At 44.9% G+C, this 19,582-nt stretch overlaps 1 protein-coding gene across 1 annotated transcript in view; it reads left to right on the top strand.

Annotated features, from left to right (window-relative positions):
• Positions 1-19,582, top strand: part of TRAF3 (TNF receptor associated factor 3) — a 58,480-nt gene that overhangs the window by 9,806 nt on the left and 29,092 nt on the right. Inside the window, exons 2-3 of the mRNA XM_056851125.1 lie at positions 11,399-11,657; positions 17,046-17,097. Coding sequence (XP_056707103.1) covers positions 11,416-11,657; positions 17,046-17,097 — 294 coding nt within the window. The 5' untranslated portion in view covers positions 11,399-11,415. The remainder of the gene's footprint in view (positions 1-11,398; positions 11,658-17,045; positions 17,098-19,582) is intronic.

Genomic DNA, 19,582 nt, shown 5'->3' with positions numbered 1-19,582 from the left:
GTGTGGGACCAAGACACAATTCCTTTCCTTCTGAGCAGCATCTATGGTCATTTATGCATGGGTACTTGGACTCACGTTTGCCCCCTGTCTGACTTGGTTGTTCCTTGGAGTTCTGCTTGAGTTTTCCGCCAATTAGAAATGACCTTGCTGCCAGCCCTCACAATGTCTGGGTCTTCCCATTCCTCTGTTACCCCGACTCTTCCCTCTCCCCTGAGCTCAGCCCGGCTGAAATCTCTGTGCAGAAGGCAAAGTAGTGGACACAGAAGCTTGCTTTCTCTCACAGCCAATCACAATGCAGAGTGTAAGGAGGAGGGGATTCAAATGCTTCCTGGGGGCTCTTACTGAGCAAAAAAAGGCTTTTTAAAACCAAGGCTTGGATTTCCCCTCCCCCTTCCTTTCAGATTTATCCCTTTTTTGTTTTTTGTTCTTAAAATGCTTTTTAATGCAGCAATTGGTTTTTTGGGGGGGGATTTTTTCTCACAGTAAACAATGTAGAGTAAGCCAATTACAAAGCAGCATTTAAAGGGGGTAAGACTTGATTTGAATTTGGAGATTGCTGGTGCATAGATTCCCAACAGGAAAGTGTGGGTCGATCCAGCAACGAACCTCAGGTAAAAGTCCCATGCATAAATGACCTAAAGCTCTTTCTCCCCCCCCACCTGTTTCCCCAGACAAACCCATTAGAATGTTAGTATTGTTTCCTGCAAAGAGATCACTTAGGGTGTATTTTCTGCCAGCTTTCTGAAAATCAATAACCAGTATATGTCGCTTCATAAAATTAAACCCTGAGCAGCTGCGTGTTGAGTTGATCATGATTTGCCAGCTCACAATCCAGCCTCCTACAGTACATCTGTACTGTTCATTCTGAACTCAGTTCTTTGCCTCTGTGAATCTTAAGTATTTTGTCACTTTCCCTGGTGAATGAAGCTGCTCAGTTCTGTATGTCAAAATACAGCTAGTTCGGAAAGGATTTTTTTTTTGGTCTTTACAGTTTGGTTCAGTTTCTTCCCTTGAATGCTTTTTTGTCTATTCAGTCATGAATACTTGTCTTATGTCAGCCTCCGACATTTTGCACTCTTCTAACTCTCCTTAAATTGCAAACCATTTCTTCGTCGCCTCCTGTAGTAACCTTCTCTTTCCCAATTTATGCTGCATTCAGAAGTGTTAAGCCTACGTTTATTTCTCTTGGTGATCTCATCTTCTCAGGTGACTTTTCAACAGCCTCCTGTGATGAGTCCCTAAATCAACCGCTGACCTACCCACCTCTTCTTGGTCCAAAGTAGTCATGCCGTTGAGTTCTGTCTCTCTTCCTCATTTTTTAAAAATGAAAAATACCATTGGAAGACTGCAACTGGAAACAGAATCGTAGTTGGGGGTGGGAGGACTTTCCCCCTTCCCCTTTTTTCCATTAAAAGATCTCTCCACTCACCATTCCGGCTTTCCCGTCCTGTATGGAAAAAGTTGCGTGATTGTATGTTTAGCAGTACCAGTTTCCATCTGAATGTGCAGTGGTTAGTGATGGACTAGGAGTGGGGGCATAATTTACCTCACTCGGTTATGAGGCAAATGTGGGAGGGGAGAATATATATGGTACGTTGGAGGAAGGGTGGGATAAAAATATAATAAATAGATCATAAGATGACTTATTTTCTGAGGTTGCCAACAACAAAAAATAGTGCTAGTTGAATTTAATTAAAATATCCATATGAATCTTAGTTAAAGTCATATGAATCTTAATTAAAATATCCATAATAATAAGGCAGGGAGTGCTTGAACACAAGTATTTCAAGTTTGATTTGTTTGAGCATTTTAGGCTGCTTTTCTCCCTGGAGGGGCCCAGAGCAACTTACAAAAAGCCAACGCAAATGAAAGATTCTGGGCTGGGTCTGTGCGTGTGTGTAAAGTGCCGTCAAGTCGCAGCCGACTTATGGTGACCCCTTTTGGGGTTTTCATGGGAAGAGACTAACAGAGGTGGTTTGCCAGTGCCTTCCTCTGCACAGCAACCCTGGTATTCCTTGGTGGTCTCCCATCCAAATACTAACCAGGGTCGACCCTGCTTAGCTTCTGAGATCTGACGAGATCAGGCTAACCTGGGCCATCCAGGTCAGGGTGGGCTGGGTCTAGCAAACCAATCTTCAAAGCCCAGATCTTGCAGTGTGGGACCTAAGGCTAGCCTGGGCCATCCAGGTCAGGGTGGGCTGGGTCTAGCAAACCAATCTTCAAAGCCCAGATCTTGCAGTGTGGGACCTAAGGCTAGCCTGGGCCATCCAGGTCAGGGTGGGCTGGGTCTAGCAAACCAATCTTCAAAGCCCAGATCTTGCAGTGTGGGACCTAAGAGCCAGTTGTACCTCTGGCCCTACCCAGGTGACCTACCTGCAGAAAGAAAAGGGGGATAGTCAGCCTAGATGGACCTCAGCTGCAGCAAGCCAGCAAAATCTTCCACAGTTCCTGCCTCTGTCTCTGAAGAAGTGAGCTGTGATTCACGAAAGCGAGATATTTTGTCAGTCTTTAAGGCGCTGCTGGACTCTTGCTCTTACAGATAGACTAACCCATCGTGATCTATCTCCTCTGCCTGACATTTATTTATTTATGGATTTATTTATGGATTTATTTATTTATGGATTTATATCCTGCTCTATCCTGGCCAAAGCCGGGCTCAGAGCGGGTAGCATCATAAAAACATATTACACATTATAAGATACGTAGTAGATAATTTAACACTTAAAAGCCTTAATTCTAAAATCATCTCTAGAATCCGTCAACGCCCAATTCATGGGCACAGTGGTCAGCGGCTTGTCCAGGGTAAAGGCAGTCAGGACCCCCAATTAATTCAGTAGATTTAATTTAACCAGGTTGGGGGGTGCGAGGGAAGTCACTATCCCACATCTCACTGAGGTCTGCCTTATTTTGGGAAGGACTAGAGCAGTGGTGCTCTCTTTGCGACTCATGTAGACATGTACTGATGGCCTGGCAATTAGTGGGTGGACTTACAAGTGGCAGGGGGCCTCGCCAGAGACATAATATCATCACTGGCGACAAACTAACATCATTCCCTGTGTGACGGGAAATGACACCAGCATGTTGTTAGGAGACTGGCATTAGTGCAAAGGCTCTGTAGTTTAACCAGTGTTAGGATGCTGCCGACTTCCTACCTCCCATTTCCTGCCAATTTCTCCTCCCCCCACTGGCCAGCTGAGTGGTGGTGAGGAAGTGCCCGCTGGGGGCAGGGGACTGTGAGGGAATGGCAGAGAGCCAGCGTGGTGTAGTGGTTAAGAGCGGTGGTTAGGAGCTGGGGACTCTAATCTGGAGAACTGGGTTTGATTCCCCACTCCTCCACATGAGCGGCCAACACTAATCTGGAGAACCTCGTTGGTTTCCCCATTGCAACACGTGAAGTCAACTGGGTGACCTTGGGCTAGTCTAGGGTTGCTAGGTCCCTCTTTGCCACGGGTGGGTTGTTTTTGGGGTGGAGCCTGAGGAGGGCGGGGTTTGGGGAGGGGAGGGACTTCAATGCCATAGAGTCCAATTGCCAAAGCGGCCATTTTCTCCAGGTGAACTGGTCTCTGTTGGCTGGAGATCGGTTGTAATAGCAGGGGATCTCCAGCTAGTACCTGGAGGTTGGCAACCCTAGGCTAGTCACAATTCTCTCTGAACACTCTCAGCCCCACCTTCCTCACAAGGTGTCTGTTATGGGGAGGAGAAGGGAAGGCAATTGTAAGCCACTTTGAGACTCCTTCCGGTAGAGAAAATCGGGGTATAAAAAACAGCTCTTCTTCTTCTACCCTATGGGGTTGGCACTCCTATGGGGTTGCAGTTGAGGTTGCAGTTGCAACTATGGGGTTGCAGTTGGAGGGAGAAGTATTTTATCCCTGTGAGGGAGATGTATGAGGCATCTGAGAGGAGACATTTCAGAGGGAAAAATAAGCTTTTTGAGGAGAAGGGAGATGGAAGACTTCTGAGGTGGATTAGTATCATGCAGTGTGAGGACATCATAGCCTGGTGAGGAGCCTAAAGGAAAGCTACGGTCTCTGGAGATCTGCCTCAGCACAGAAGAGCCCTAAGAGCAGCAAAAACAGGACCGAGAGACAGCCAAACTGCAGGAAAGACCGAGTGTGAGAGACTTGGTGGAGGCCTCAGAGCGTAAAGGACACTACCACCTCAGCTGTTGCAATTTTCCATTGTGTTGACTAAGTTTGAATGTTATATATATGCATCCTAAGTACCCATCACTGGCCAATAAACCTAAGTGTTGATTAACTGCAACTTTATAGTCATGAAAGCTTTACTACTGCCCTTTGTCAGCCTGTTCCATTTTGTACAAAAGCAAATGCAGATATGTCTCTTCTACATGTTTTCTTGGGAGTCTGCATTCTTTCCCATCTCCCCAATATGGCAGATTTAGAAAGGAGTTAAGAGTTGGCAACAGCACTGGGAAATACCAGATGAAACTCAGCTGTGATGAATATATGTTTCTATATATTCTTTTTCCAGTTTTCATGGAAACTCTCGCTTTGGTAGGATCTTTCCTCTTGTTGAAAAAAAATGCTTCTCTGCTCACTTTTTCTGTGTCAGTGGTAGGAAAATTATGTCTGCTGATACCTTGCCATATGGGATAGAGCAGACCCGAGGACAAATTATGATGTGGCTTTGATTAAGCAACATCACTCATTCCTACAAAGGGTAATAGTGAAAAGACTGACTGAAAACTTTTGCAATGTAATTCACAGTGGGTAGCCGTGTTAGTCTGTCTGCAGTAGTAGAAAAGAGCAAGAGTCCAGTAGCACCTTAAAGACTAACAAAAATATTTTCTGGCGGGGTATGAGCTTTCGTGAGCTGTGGCTCACGAAAGCTCATACCCTGCCAGAAAATATTTTTGTTAGTCTTTAAGGTGCTACTGGACTCTTGCTCTTTTCTACATTTGCAATGTAAGTTATGTACTTCTTTTTAGTCATATTTCTGCCCCTCTCCTTGGGCTTACCGGGTTAATCATAAATTGATATAAATCAGGTGTATATACCTATTAGGTTGTGGAATTGGGCTATTTTAAGACTGGTGTTATAGCCTTGGGACTTCTGTGCTAAAAAGTGACTTTTAAAAAAAAAGTATACCCTGGTACTGCTGTATACGAAATGGTTTCCAACCATAATTATACAATAGTAACACCAAATGATAAACAATCACTGTGATAAAATCTGCTCAGGCATACAAACCTGAATAATCTGCTCTCAAAAAAATCATGTTTTAAATCCAACAATCATTAAATGTCAGAAAAAAATTAAATAAATGAATCATATGCCCACTATCAACAGCAGCTCTAAACAGAGCAATTTTATCTGCAACAGAGGTCACTGGTAATATAACATCATGTGTGAGGTTATTGGAACAAAATAGACTGGCACAGCTTTCGAAAGCTTGCCGCAAAGAAGGCACCTTTTCCACATTCTCGGGCTAGACTGTTCCACAGGGCGGGTGCTGCCACCAAGAAGGCCATAGATCTTGTTGAGGCCAAATTCACCACCTGAAAGGGACACTGGCGATCTATCTAGCGTTAGGCGGTCCTTCAGATATACTGGATATGAAGGGGTTTATGTCAGCTTAAATGTGCATGAATCTTAGATGTCTTCTGGATATCCAGTGCTTTGGTTTTTACGCACCCACGTTTTCCGCCAGAAATGTCTGTTTTTCAAATGCCAGATATGTTTGGATTGCGCCCGAGAGAATAAGCAAGGTGTACATATTTGGTTTTGACATCCATCATCTATCTAGTTCCATTTGTTTTAATGCTCCTAATTAAGCACTTTGATGCATGTGTATTGAGTAAAATAATTAATGGTAAGGTTAACTGAAGTGAATCACTTGGTAGTAAACATGGGAGGCTGGTGTGTGAATGGAGTTTGCTGAATTCTTGTAGTATCGCAGAAAATGCTTGAAGTATGAGGACTAAGCCTTGACTTGGATAGCCCCAGGCTCGCCTGATCTCGTCAGATCTTAGAAGCTAAGCAAGGTTGGTCCTGATTAGTATTTGAATGGGAGACCTCCAAGGAAGTCCAGGGTCACTATGCATAGGAAGGCACTGGCAAACCACCTCTGAACATCTCTTGTCTTGAAACCCTACGTGCTCAACATTAATCAGCTGTGACTTGACAGCAAAAGAGTACTAAGCAGGCAGTGACAACAGAGAACTGACCATGCGAAGAATATTATGCAGCTGGATAGACAGAGTGAACTGTAGGGTGCGCTAGTAGAAGTATATGTAGCACGCAGAAGAGGGAGGCTGATTCCTTTTGAAGAAGAGATTGCTTTTTGTTCAGTTTATATATATATAAAAAGGTAAAGGTAGTCAGTCCCCTGTGCAAGCACCGGGTCATTCCTGACCCATGGGATGATGTCACATCCCGACATTTACTAGGCAGACTTTGTTTTTGGGATGGTTTGCCAGTGCTTCCCCCAGTCGTCTACACTTTACCCCCACCAAGCTGGGTCCTCATTTTACCGACCTCGGAAGGATGGAAGGCTGAGTCAACCTTGAGCCGGCTACCTGAAACCGACTTCCGTCGGGATCGAACTAAGGTCATGAGCAGAGCTTGGACTGCAGTACTGCAGCTTACCACTCTTCACCATGGCCTCTTCCCCTTAGATATATTAACTGAAATACAAAAAGCAGTCCTTTCTTCAAAAGGAGGCAAAAACAACACTGAATTGGGCTCTGTAACTAGCTGAAAACTAGTACCAGTGTCACAACATTTGCACGCTGTGATGTAATTCACACAAACAGGTCTTGCCAGTAGTCTGACAGCAGAATTTTTACTACCTGCAATTTCTGAACACTTTTCAAAAGCAGACATACACAGTGTATGTGTGTTGTCAGTTGTGTATCTACTCAATATTTTATTTAAATATTTCTATGCTGCCTTTAAACCCCAAGATGGCAAACATCAAAACATTAAAACATTTCAACATTAAAAAATCAAGACATTAAAATACTATTAAAATATAAATGTATATAAAATATTTAAGGCCCTTTTTTGGGCTGCCACCCCTCTAGCCTCAGATGGCAGGGCTCCCGAAGCAGGCACTCCAAAGATGACTGGAGTGGATGGGTAGGTTCATATGGTAGAAAGCGGTCCTTAAGGTATGCTGGCCCCAAGCAATATAGGGCTTTAAAGGTCAATACCAGCACCTTGCATTGAGCCTCAAAGTCATTGTAGAATGGAACAAGACTGGAGTGATATGGTCTCTACAATCCAGTCAACATCCTGGCCATTGCAGTCTGCACCAACAATAGCTTTTGGACATTATTCAAGGGAAGCCCTCAAACTTGTTCTGTTACTGTGCAGCAACTTACAAGTATTTGTTGGATTAACACCCATCAAAATGCTAAGCGCACTCTGGAATGTGTAATAGAATAGTGTAGTCTAGGGGTTCCAGCCGCTTTTATGGCCCTGAGTCCATTCCATGTGAGATGTGTATTGCTGGTATGAGTATAGCTTGCCTATTTTCTGTGGAGGATGTGGCAAAGATAAATACACCTAGGCTTGGCTAAGTAACAGTTGACCAAAAAAATGGCTAGTACTGTCAAATAACGATCAACCATTTAAAGCATTAATTTCACACAGATGTAGCAGAAAGGGTTATTTTAAATACGAAAATGCTAGTTAAATTTTCCAGGGTATAAGAGCTCATGAGTCAAAGCTCTCTTCATCAGATACAAGAAAAAGAGCATCTGATGCAGTGAACTTTGACTCACAAAAGCGTATACCATGGAAAATGTTGTTGGTCTTTAAGGTGGTAGTAGACTCGGATTTTGTTCTACTACTGCAGACTAACATGACTACCCACCTGAAACCAAGATAAAACAATTAATTTATCAAGTATTTAGAACCAGTGCTATTGTTAATGCTTGTCTTTGCCATATTTGAGAAGGCCAAGTTCTTTGTGGCCTTTATTTAGAACACCAAGGATAGCCCACAACTACAGGCTGTGTCCTACCCACTCCATTTAGCAAAGTTTGAAGCCTCTCTCCAAATTTCAGTGGCATTTCCTTTGGTAGAAGTTCAAAGAAGGCCTTCAGACTTTTCTGACTGGAGTGGGTAGGACACAGATGTCACAAATTTTGTCTGTGGTGAAGCAGCCGTGGGTATACTTGCTTGGTCATTTCATTCGGAGATAAAGCTCTCTGTGTGTATTCTATATGAAAGGCGGTGGGGTTAGATAAAGCCTCACCCCTTCCCTGATTTATCTTGGTACATTCTATTCTTTGAAGTACCATATTTGTCTGAAAAGAACATTACCTTTAATGTAAGATGATCTCCCCAAATAAGGTTATACATAAAAGGCCTTGTATTACTGTATGCAACTGTAATTTGTATGCAAAGTTAAGTTTGCTTCCTCTTTTGCTTGATGACATGTACAAAAAGAAACCTAGAATTTTTAGATAAACGGGGTACTTTGGAGGCTGGGCTGGGGGAGTACCAATCTGAGGAGAGTTAGAAGTGTGGAATACCATAAAATGAGGCTGGTGGAGGAGGAGAGTTGGTTTTTATATGTCGACTTTCTCTACCACTTAAGGAAGAATCAGTCTGGCTTACAATCACCTTCCCTTCCCCTCCCCACAACAGACACCCTGAGAGATAGGTGGGGCTGAGTGTGACTAGCCCAAGGTCACCCGGCTGGCTTCATGTGGAGGAGTGGGGAATCAAACCCGGTTCTCCAGATCAGAGTCCACCACTCCAAACCACCGCTCCTAACCACTACACCATGCTGTCTCTCCTCATTTTCCTGCTCCATTCCATGTTTTTTTTTAAATACCCCCTCATCCCCTGCTTTATGTGTGAACAAGGGAGACGTGGGAATGAATACAATTAGGAAGTACATGAGTGTCATAGATGGGCTGTAGAGAAAAAAAATTCCCCACTCTTGCCTTCACGCTCAGGTGGCTGTCATTCACACAAATGGGTATTCTGGGTTTCATGGACTAAGCAACCATAGTTAAATATTGGGGGGGAAAGAGTCCCTATCCGACGCCAAATCGTGGAAATGTGGTGTGTCGCAGCTAGTGGCCAAGGTTGGCTCGCGAACTGTTCAGAAAGAGAACAGAACTGAACGAAGAAGCTTGTACCGATAACACTAAGAGTGGAGATGTGTCTTGGGTGCCGTTCTGTTTTTAGACTTGGGTGTGATTTGCTGTCCCCAAAATGCAGCGCGCCCCCAAGATTGCTTGCTAGTCTGGAGTCAGAGAAAAGGCATCTCGGAGACAGCCAGAGCTGCCGGGAAGGCACAAGATGACAGCAGATTGATTCAGCTGCCAAATGAGAAGAAGATCTTGTTACTTGTTCTCTCAGGAACGGGCTCATCTTGATCTTAGGCTTGATGTGAATCGACTGAGGCATAGAAATGGGACAGAAGAGAAGGCCAGTGGGGAAAACGTTGCACAAATATTAAATAAGAGGTAAACCAGGGCATGGGCACCAGTAGTAAGTTGATAGGTGCTACGTTTTGATTCCCCCCCCCCCCCCGTGAAATCAGATTGCAGCGTAATAGAGAATATGGATGTCTGGTATCAGTACATAAAAAGCAGGCTACAGATTGCCTCTCCCTGACATTTACAGTAATGTAGCTCAGGAGCATTGAGAGGATCAATGGCCTGAAGAAATATGTGTCTTTGGGCAACGACCAGCGTTGTTGGACCAGGACACAGATCCATCTGCTCTAGCGTTGTTTTCATTTATCGGCCAACCGAACGCTCCTAAAGGACAGAGGCCGCAGGTTGTCGCTCTCCATCACTGGTGTTCGGACAGATACTGTCTCTGAACATGCCCAAGTTCCCTTTCAAAACCGATTAAACTAATTGCTACCGCTACATCTCATGATAGCGAATTTCACTTGTGGCTGAGCACATGAACTAGTTCCATTGAAAAGCGTTGTGTCTGTTCTTGAGGTATTAGTCTGTGGTGGCTGTTCTACAAGTTACTTTGTTGATGCGCTTGTTGAATAATGAATACGAAGAAGAAGAGTTTGTTTTTATATGGCGACTTTCTCTACCACTTAAGGCAGAATCAAACCGCCTTCCCTTCCCCTCCCCACAACCGACACCGTGTGAGGTAGGTGGTACTGAGAGAGCTCTAAGAGAACTGTGACTAGCCCAAGGGCACCCAGCTGGCTTCATGTGTAGGAATGGGGAAACCAACCCGATTCACCAGATTAGCCTCCGCCGCTCATGTGGAGGAGTGGGGGATCGAACCTGGTTCTCCAGATCAGAGTCCACCACTCCAAACCACAGCTCTTAACCACTACACCACGCTGGCTGCATGTGTGAACTCTTGGGGGAGAAATCTGGAAAAGAAGTGCGCATGCGCACTTCCAAATATTGCAGTATGCCGGGGTCCCCAGCCTTTTGGAACCTGTGGACACAAATTGGGAATTCTGATGGAGGGTGGTGTGCACAGGCACAAGATGGCTGCCATGGGAGGCGGAGCCAGCTGCATCAATGGCTGCTGTGGGAGGCAGCCCTAACCGCTAATGTCAGGGAGTGAAGTTGTGTATAACTCTGATAAGTTGCTCTTCAGCGTTTCAGACAAAAGCTATGTTTAAAGGGATGTCTTCTGAAATTGACATATTGTTTAAAAACATTTTCTTTTGTATACAAAGTAAGTAAACATACTGAACTAGCTAAGAAAACCTTATCTGGCAGCATCTGTCTTCATTTTGTAGGCGTCTAACACACTTATGCAAAAGGAAAAATGTGTCTCCTGACTTCTTCTGTGCTTTAGATGATCCTTTTGCTCGTGATCCCAGACATTTTCAACCAGCCCTGTTTCTTGTAACAACAACAGTTGTTGGTGTCGGGCTGGTGAGATCTCATTGTACATGTGACACGTAACATAAAAAAGAGATTCTGGCCAGATTTTGATAGAGGGAGGGGAGCAGCTGTGGCTCAGTGGTAGAGCATCTGCTTGGCGTGCAGAAGGTCCCAGGTTCAATCCCATTTAAAGGGACTAGGCAGGTAGGTGATGTGAAAGACCTCAGCCTAAGGCCCTGGAGAGCCGCTGCCAGTCTGAGTAGACAATACTGACTGATGGACCAAGAGTCTGATTCAGTATAAGGCAGCTTCATGTGTTCAGTATGTGTTCACTTTCTAAAAACATTTGACAGGCTCCAAGAAAGGTGTTGGGGATGCTGCATTGCTCACTGGAACCATGTTGGGGACCCCTGCATTATGCTCTTCAATCTTAACAGCCTGGCTTCATAAAAGTTTATATGGTGGACTGTAGGCAAATGCAGGCATGATGTACAAATGTTTTTTTTTATGCATTGTGTATGTGCGAGGTTGGGCCTCTCTCCGCACTGATGAGTTAATCAGCTGTTTCTTGTGTGTATCTTCCCCCCCTCTTGTTAATAGAATAAATCAGCCACAACATGGACACTGCCAAGAAGTCTGATCCCCCAGTGTCAGTTGAAACAGTACAACAGAAGACCAACCCTGAACGCAGCCCCATAACCTCAATTTATGTACCAGAGCAAGGCGGTTACAAAGAGAAGTTTGTGAATGCCGTGGAGGACAAATACAAGTGTGAAAAGTGCCATCTCATCTTGTGCAATCCAAGACAGACGGAATGTGGACATCGATACTGCGAGACTTGTATGGGTGCCGTATTAAGGTCAGTGTTTTTCTCGGGGCAAATTTGCACTAACCTTTCCTTTAGTTCCTTTATCCCTTAGAAGCTCCTTGATCCATTGATCTTGAGCAGTGTAATTTTAAATGCAATGTTTGAGGGATATAAGGATGGAAATAAATCTTGCCACTAGTAATGTAGCCTTGGGATCCCTGTCACGTAATAAAAAAGGCATTATGTCAGACACAGAGGCATTAGATTTATATATTAAAAGGGGAGAGGTGTAACATGATCTAAGTTCCTCATAAAAGCAGCATTCCAAAAGGGCATGAGCTAATGAATCAATAGAGCTAGAAGAGCAAGGACAGGCCCTTTCTGGGTATGGTATGTTCAAAATTCTGCCTTGCATAACCATAGAGGGGTTAGCATTCGGTCTAGCTGAACAGAAGGCTCAATTTGCACTAACAGGGTTGAAAAATTCTGAAGTCTGTATCTTCAGACTTCAGATCTTGCAAATCTGAATGCTTTCTGTTTTTCACATAAAGCAACTTCATGGAATAAGGAAGAAAAGCAAAGTTCAGAGCATCTTCCCAGTCTAGATTCATATTTGGGGTCAAAAATGGTCTCCCTAAATCATCTGTGGCAAGCACATATTTAATTTGGCGAGAGACGCCCAAGGGTGCCCTGTGTGTAATTTTATAAACCTGTATCATGCCCCCTTCCCAGCCATCTTATTTCTAAACTGTAGAGCGACTGGCTTTTCACCCTTTCCTCCTGGGCCGAAAGAGTTTACCAGGGAGCAGTTTAATTTAAACTGTCTTTCTTGATAAATTGATGCTGATGACACTTGGGGTAAATTAGGACAATTCTGAAATAATGCCGAGAGAACAGGCACTTGACATTTCCATGCTTGCTAGACAGCAGTGATGTTGTTACGCAGGTGTAAAAGAGAAGGGGAGATGGAAGATGGTGCTCGGCCGAAGGCGTTTAGTGGCTCTTAGCTTTTGAAACGAGAAGCTGTAATGTTCTATCAGCCCATTGTTAACTGCTGGCGACTGTCTCAAAACAGTCTTCCTGCCTTCCTTACTCCATCACTCCAAATATACAGACACTGGAAACCAATTTTATTGATTCCTGCTGATAAGGTTTTTTTTAAGTTGCAAGGGGGGGAAATAGTGTAATAACTTTTGTCTGAGCAATCTATTATATTGATTAAAAAGTGGGAAGCGGTCATCTGTACAGTTAAGAGATGATGAGAGAGAAGCGCAGTAATAAAAACATAGAAATGAGTTAAAATAAAATTGGAAAGGATGTTCCCATTTCGATAACGCCCGCTAGGAAGAACAATACAGTCTGAGGTGCTGCACCATCACCTTCTGCTGCAGTGAAGTGTTCAGTTACCTGATTTGATAACATCCAAACGCTTGCCTAGTATTAGTTTATATGAAATAAATGTCTAATTCAGCTTTCCAAAGCGGGCTTCAGGAGAGAGGTTTAAAAGAAAATGTTCCTGCACTTATGCTTCGCACACAGACATTTGTTCTAATACTTCTTCTTTTTTCCCCTCTCCCACTTCTTCAACCATTACTTCAGAAATTTTGTGCAAATTGGACTCCTGTCGAAAGTCATTCTGAGTTTTCAAAGGGGTAAATGAATGGAAAATCTGCCATGATGAGTTTGGAACCACAGATAGAAAAGAAGGTGCAAAGCGGTTCCTTTTCCCGTTTCCCCATCTTACTCGTTAGCATACAACGATTGCGCTGGGGAGCTTTTTTAACACGCCGGGTCGTCTGAGGATACGGATGCAGGGATCTTTGAAGAGAGCTCTGCAAAGATTACTGCTCAGTATGCAGCAGCCGTTTTTTGAGAGAGCAAACAGGACACTTGAGCGCGTTCAATAAGAACGAGGAGACAATGATGCTCTCTTGGATCGCGGGTGTCCTAATGCAGTCCCCAACTTTGTGCTCACCTCAAGGCAGGGGGAAGGTGGAGAGAAATAACAAATGTGAAGATAGCCAATGGGGATGTTTTTTTAGAAGTGTGCTACTGTGGGCCACAGTTTTAAAAAAGATAAGGATTATGTTTACTGCTGTAGCTGGAGAGTGTGATTGAGGTAGCCGGTACAATAAAGGCAGCTGACAATAACCACAGTGGCCCATACAAAGAGGCTCAGCTCTTTTGTGCGAGCGCACAAGCCTGGCTTCTTCCCAGAAGAGCAGGCTGCCTGTGCTCCAGTGTGAGCAGCCTTATTCCGGCCAGGGCTTCACAGAGAAGCACTGTTGCTGGATCTCTCTGGGTAAGTTCCCCAGTGAAGGTTTAATAGCCAGGTGCTTTGCAGCACTCATAAGAACATAAGAAAAGCCCTGCTGCATCAGACCAAGGCCCATCAAGTCCAGCAGTCTGTTCACACAGTGGCTAACTAGGTGCCTTTAGGAAGCCCACAAGCAAGACAACTGCAGCAGCATCCTGCCTGTGTTCTGCAGCAACTAATATAATAAGCATGCTCCTCTGATCCTAGAGAGAATAGGTATGCATCATGACTAGTATCCATTTTGACTAGTAGCTGTGGATAGCCCTATCGTGCATAAACATGTCCATTCCCCTCTTAATGCCTTCCAAGTTAGCAACCATCACCATGTTACCATAAACAGGTTTGACCCTGGTGCTGTTGAGCCAATAAAAACACACCAAGGGGGTGAAAGGAATAAAAGTTTATTTCTGTACACACAAATAAGGTGCCTCCCCTCAGCTCAAGGGGCTGTTGAAGAGAGAAGCACACCATCACTCCCAATCACAAACAATATAATTCAATTTCCTCCTTCCGTTATACATATTTGGAAGCTTTGTTACTAATTGGCACATCTACCGTATATACTCACGTATTAGCCGAGTTTTTCAGCCCAAAAAAAGGGCTGAAAAAGCCCAACTCGGCTTATACGTGGGTCAATACGGTAGGTGGAGGGAGGGGGGGACTTACCGCCGCCTGCCCACGCGCCTTCCCTGCGGCCTGGGACCGGCCTGCGGGGCCTCCTGCCCTCAGGGAGGGGGCCGCCGCCTGCCCACGCGCCTTCCGTGCGGCGGTTTCTTTCCAACCCACCCCAGCGCACCTTCTGCGCGGCGGCGGTTCCTTTCCCCCCCCCACCCCAGCACGCCTTCTGCACGGCGGCGGTTCCTTTCCCCACCCCATCCCAGCACGCCTTCTGCGCGGCGGCGGTTTCTTTCCCCTCACCCCATCCTAGCGTGCCTTCTGCGCGGCGGCGGCAGTTTCTCCCCCCCCCCCACACCGCGCTGTCCCACCTTTCCCTGCGGCCCCATCCCCCTGGCCAGCCCAGGGGCCAGGGCCGGTCCTCCCGCTCGCCAGCTGATCAGCGGGCCTGCTGCGCATTGCCTCTCCCGATGAATAGGGGCTCTTCCCCCTCCCCCCATAGGATGGCGCTGGGGTCGGGGTGGGTCTTGAGGGCCCGGGAGCCCGGGCGGGAGGGCGACCCGGGGCAGGGGCGAGATCGTCCTCCCGCTCTAAAATGGTGGCCGCCATTTTTAAATGGCGGCCGCCATGTTCGAGTGCTGCAGTATTGACCCTCGGCTTATACTCGGGTCAATACAGTTTTCCCTTTTCTGAGGCAAAATTTGGTGCCTCGGCTTATACTCGGGTCGGCTTATACTCGACTATATACGGTAATCATTATTATTCAAGCAGGCATACAACTTACTATCTTACATAATTAAACTCCCACTGCGATTGCGCAGCCATCCTTGGAGGAGGACCACTTTGTAACAAGAGGTGTGTTTTGGCCACCTTTAAGTCACTCTCGGTCACTTTTCAAGGCCGACCTGCACTTGTTGCAAATTTTCACCTGTTTCTGTTATCAGTTATTCCCCACCAAAGCTGTGAACACTAGACACATCTAAATTATGCCTCCGTCAGACCTTTAGCTATGCACGTTTGAGCCTAATAAAACCTTAAGGGTCTGAACCTTTAGTTACGGCCTGGGCCTTTCAGCTCTGGGTATCACCCACATCCTGGGGCAGGATGTTCCACAATTTAACTACTCGTTGTATGAAGAAATACTTCCTTTTGTCTGCTTTGAATCTCTCACCCTCCAGCTTCAGCAGAGGACCCCATGTTTTAGTATTATGAGAGAGGGAGCACAAAACTCCTAGTGCAACACACATCCAGTGGAAGGGTGGCCTGGGGAAGAGGTGGCAAAAACCGTGAAAGGGCTCAGTAGTGCTTATTTCGAGGTTCTGTCCCATGGCCGCAGAGCTATGTGTTGGCCATGTAGGCAAAAGGAAGCACGCACTGATTTGATGCTCTTCTAAATTAGCCCCCATGTTGCATTTCAAACCAGCAAGTGAAAATATTTAGCACGGAATTTACAGATGGTGTCGTGGTGGGATTTGCCTGTCATTGCCTCTCTCTTGCAGATAAATATTCCCATAATACCTGCAGTGTTTAGAACTGCTTGTTTTATTTATTTATTTATTTATTTATTTATTTATTTATTTATTAATTATCTTAGATTTACATATCTTGCCCTCCCCAGCCGAAGCCAGGCTCAGGGTGGGTAACAACATTTAAAACCATCATCATAATGAACCATTCCATCAAAACATTATAATGAATCATTCCATTAAAACAATAAAAACCATCATAAATGCTAAAAACAACAGACGGCGCGATAAAAGTAGTTTCCGCTGAGGAACCTTGCAGCCAGACATTTCCCCCATAGATCATAACTTGACTAAAAAATTGAGGGGGAAAGGTAGGGAGGCCAGCATAGATGACACCTGCAGTTGTAGGCCTGGTGGAACAGCTCCGTTTTACAAAGCCCTGAGGAACTCTTTAGGTCCCGCAGGGCTCTGATGTTGCTAGGGAGGGCGTTCCAGGACCGCCACATGGTGCCGAGGACAGCCACACATTCTTAGGGCCAGGGACCACCAGTAGATAATTACCTGCAGAACGTCCCATCCCTTTCCAAACCGCTGTCTTGAACCGCAGCACAAACAACAATCTTTTAGTTTCTTTCCCTTAATGGCATAAATTCTGTCAGTAACAGTAAAATGTATGCAGAAACTGTTTTGCCAAGCCCCTGTTCTCGTGGAATCAACATGCACAAAGGGTTGGTAGTGCATTTCTGCATCCACAAAATGCTGACAAGTTAATCTATTTTGTTTCACTGGTGGAGTGTGGTCCGGGGTTTTATATATTAAAGCACTCCTATCTTTCGCTCTCACAAGGGCAGCAAGGCCGCTTATGTGTAAGACCCACAACTGCTTTGTGTATATGTCATTCTTTAAGGCCTCCATGGTCCCAGATTTTGACTCGTTTTTATTCTTCCTTGTTAGCAGTGTTTCCCAGTTTTTCTGAAACATAGCATCCAAGCAAACTGTTCGAGCGTAAGATAAGGATGTCTTTTTTCCCCCCTCTTCTAGTTCTGCAACTCCAAAATGCGCAGCGTGTCAAGAAATAATAGCGAAAGAGAAGGTAACAGTTTTTCCCACTCCCCCAATTATTTCTGTGCGTGTTAAGCTGTGTCAGTAATTCTCAGTAACTGTTTTGCTTTGCGAGCCCGTTTCATTCCATATCCCAAATGTCATTAATCCCCGTATCTCTAGCTTTCTTGGGCTTAATGGCTTTGCATGAGTAAAGTTCCTGCATGAATAGACCCATTTCAAAGGTTGCTTAAAGTAGTTGGTTTTAAGTAACGAATGGCTTGGATCCAGAGAGCAAGTGGAAGGAAGTTCCACTTGTGCAAGAGGTAGGGTTTTAGTTTTTCTGGGGGTTCCCCCCCCCCCACACACACACACAAATTCTCTGCCTGCCTGCTGGGGGGAAAAAAAACTCTTGTGAAATACAGGTAGAGTATCCCTGATTTGGACATCCCATATCCGGACTGATCTGAAAACTGGAACCTTCGAGCCGGCATGCAGGCAGATCCAAGCTGCCTGCTTTCAATGTTTCACCTAAAAAAATAAAATACAGCACACACTGCATCAGAGGTGGAGACCAGAAGCCTGCCATCGTTTGTTTGTTGTTTGCTATTGCTCTTGTTTAATAGCTGATACGGGTATTCTGGTGAGATAGTTAAACCTTTGCTTTTTGATGGTTCAGTGGACACAACATTACTAAAAATATTGTTTACAATTACATCCAGGCTATGTGTATAAAGCGTACATAAAACATAAATGAATTTGGGTTCCATCCCCAAGACATGTCATTATGTATATGCAAAAATGCCAAAATATTCCAATATACAGAAGGATCCGCAATATGGACCACTTCTGGTCCCAATCATTCTGTAAGGGATACTCAACCTGTATATAATATGGAATGATTGAAAAATGCTTATGAAGATTTTTTTTAATGTCAGACAATCTACAGCATTATAGATAATGATAATTCCTTGTCTAGTATACAAAAATATACAATACAATTTCAAGATATGTTGTTTAAATGTGGCCAATTTTTTTCTCACAGTTAATTAACTGGCACCTTCAAAATAGCGGTGGTGGCAAAATGGGTTCCTGGCCATGCACGTGGTGGCAGGAGAGGTATCATCATTTCCTGCCTCCCCCCCCCCCCCACATGCTTTTGCAGACAGAATAGGGTCATGGCGGGAAGGCACCGGCAGTAGGACAAACAGCCCACCCCCATGGCCCTCTTCCGTCTGCAAGAGCACACTGGTGGAAGGAAGGGAATGATGGAAGACTTTCATGCGTGCCACGCATGTTCCCAGGAGCCCTTTTTGTCCACGCACACCATTTTGGAGGTGAGTGCCAGTTGTGCGTTAAATGTCAGTTGAGTTGGGGTTTCCAACCCAACTCACGTTTCTCTTCTAATCCGACCCTAGTTTGGGAAAGAACAGTCTCCCCACGCAGTCAGTTGCTGTTCAGTTATAAATGACTGTGACCGCAGAGGTTCCATTTATCGTGGCCAGTAGCCATTGATAAACCTTATTTTCCATGGATCTGTATCTCTCTCTTCTATAAAAGAGTGATCAAATTCTGGCTACTGTGGCAGTCAACTGCTAGGTGGCATACATTTCTTTCTGAGGAATATGAGAGGGAAAAGAAATCTCTATCATGCTTGGTCTCTTGGAAGCCAGTTGGAAGCTTTGGAAGTGATGATACCACTTTGGTGCCTAAAGATGCGACTTAGAACTTCTGCTCTTCTCTTCGTTATCCAGTCCCTTGGTCCTTTCTTCCTTCCTCTTGTTGCCTGTTCTTTAGCTGGTCCTACATCGCATTGTTCCTGCACATTGGCACTCTACTTATTAAACCTCTCTGCTCCCTGGTTGCTCACAGCAGATTTTCATTAGTTTTATGATGAAATAAAAACAATCTCATATCTTATGGGATTTCTGCCCCGAGCCTGTTGTGAGACATTAGGAGCCTTCCTGGATCAGATCCAGGGTGGAATGGAGTAGCATAGTTGTTAAAAATGTTGGACTAGAATCTGGAGCACCAGGGTCGCATGAGGCTGCTCTGAATGCGGAGTACCCGTTTAGCTATCATGACTCATAGCTATTGATGAACCTGTTCTCCGTGAATGTATCTAATCCCCTTTATAAAATAAGCACGCTCTTGTGAAGATTTACTGCAATCATGTTTAAGTTTGAAAGTTAACGTGGCACAGTGACTGGAGTGCCAAATGGTTGTCTGGCAAACACGAGGTCAAATCTCATCTCCAGTGAAACCTTATTAGATGTCCAGAGGCAAGATGTTCTCTGTCAACCTCCATTCCATAATAACGGTGAGCTCTTTTTAGTCTAGTTTCGATAGGGACCTTGTAATTTTTAAAGTGCTGTATTAACTTCTGCTGCAAGCCCCGTGGTGCAGAATGGTAAGCTGTGGTACTATGGTCAAAGCTCTGCTGATGACCTGAGTTCGATCCCGATGGAAGTCAGTTTCAGATAGCTGGCTGAAGGTTGACTCAGCATTCCATCCTTCCGAGGTTGGTAAAATAAGTA

This window comes from Euleptes europaea, chromosome 6 (assembly GCF_029931775.1).
Source record: "Euleptes europaea isolate rEulEur1 chromosome 6, rEulEur1.hap1, whole genome shotgun sequence".
Taxonomy (NCBI): domain Eukaryota; kingdom Metazoa; phylum Chordata; class Lepidosauria; order Squamata; family Sphaerodactylidae; genus Euleptes; species Euleptes europaea.
The sequence above is the reverse complement of the archived record's forward strand: the minus strand, read 5'-3'. Positions and strand labels throughout refer to the sequence as shown.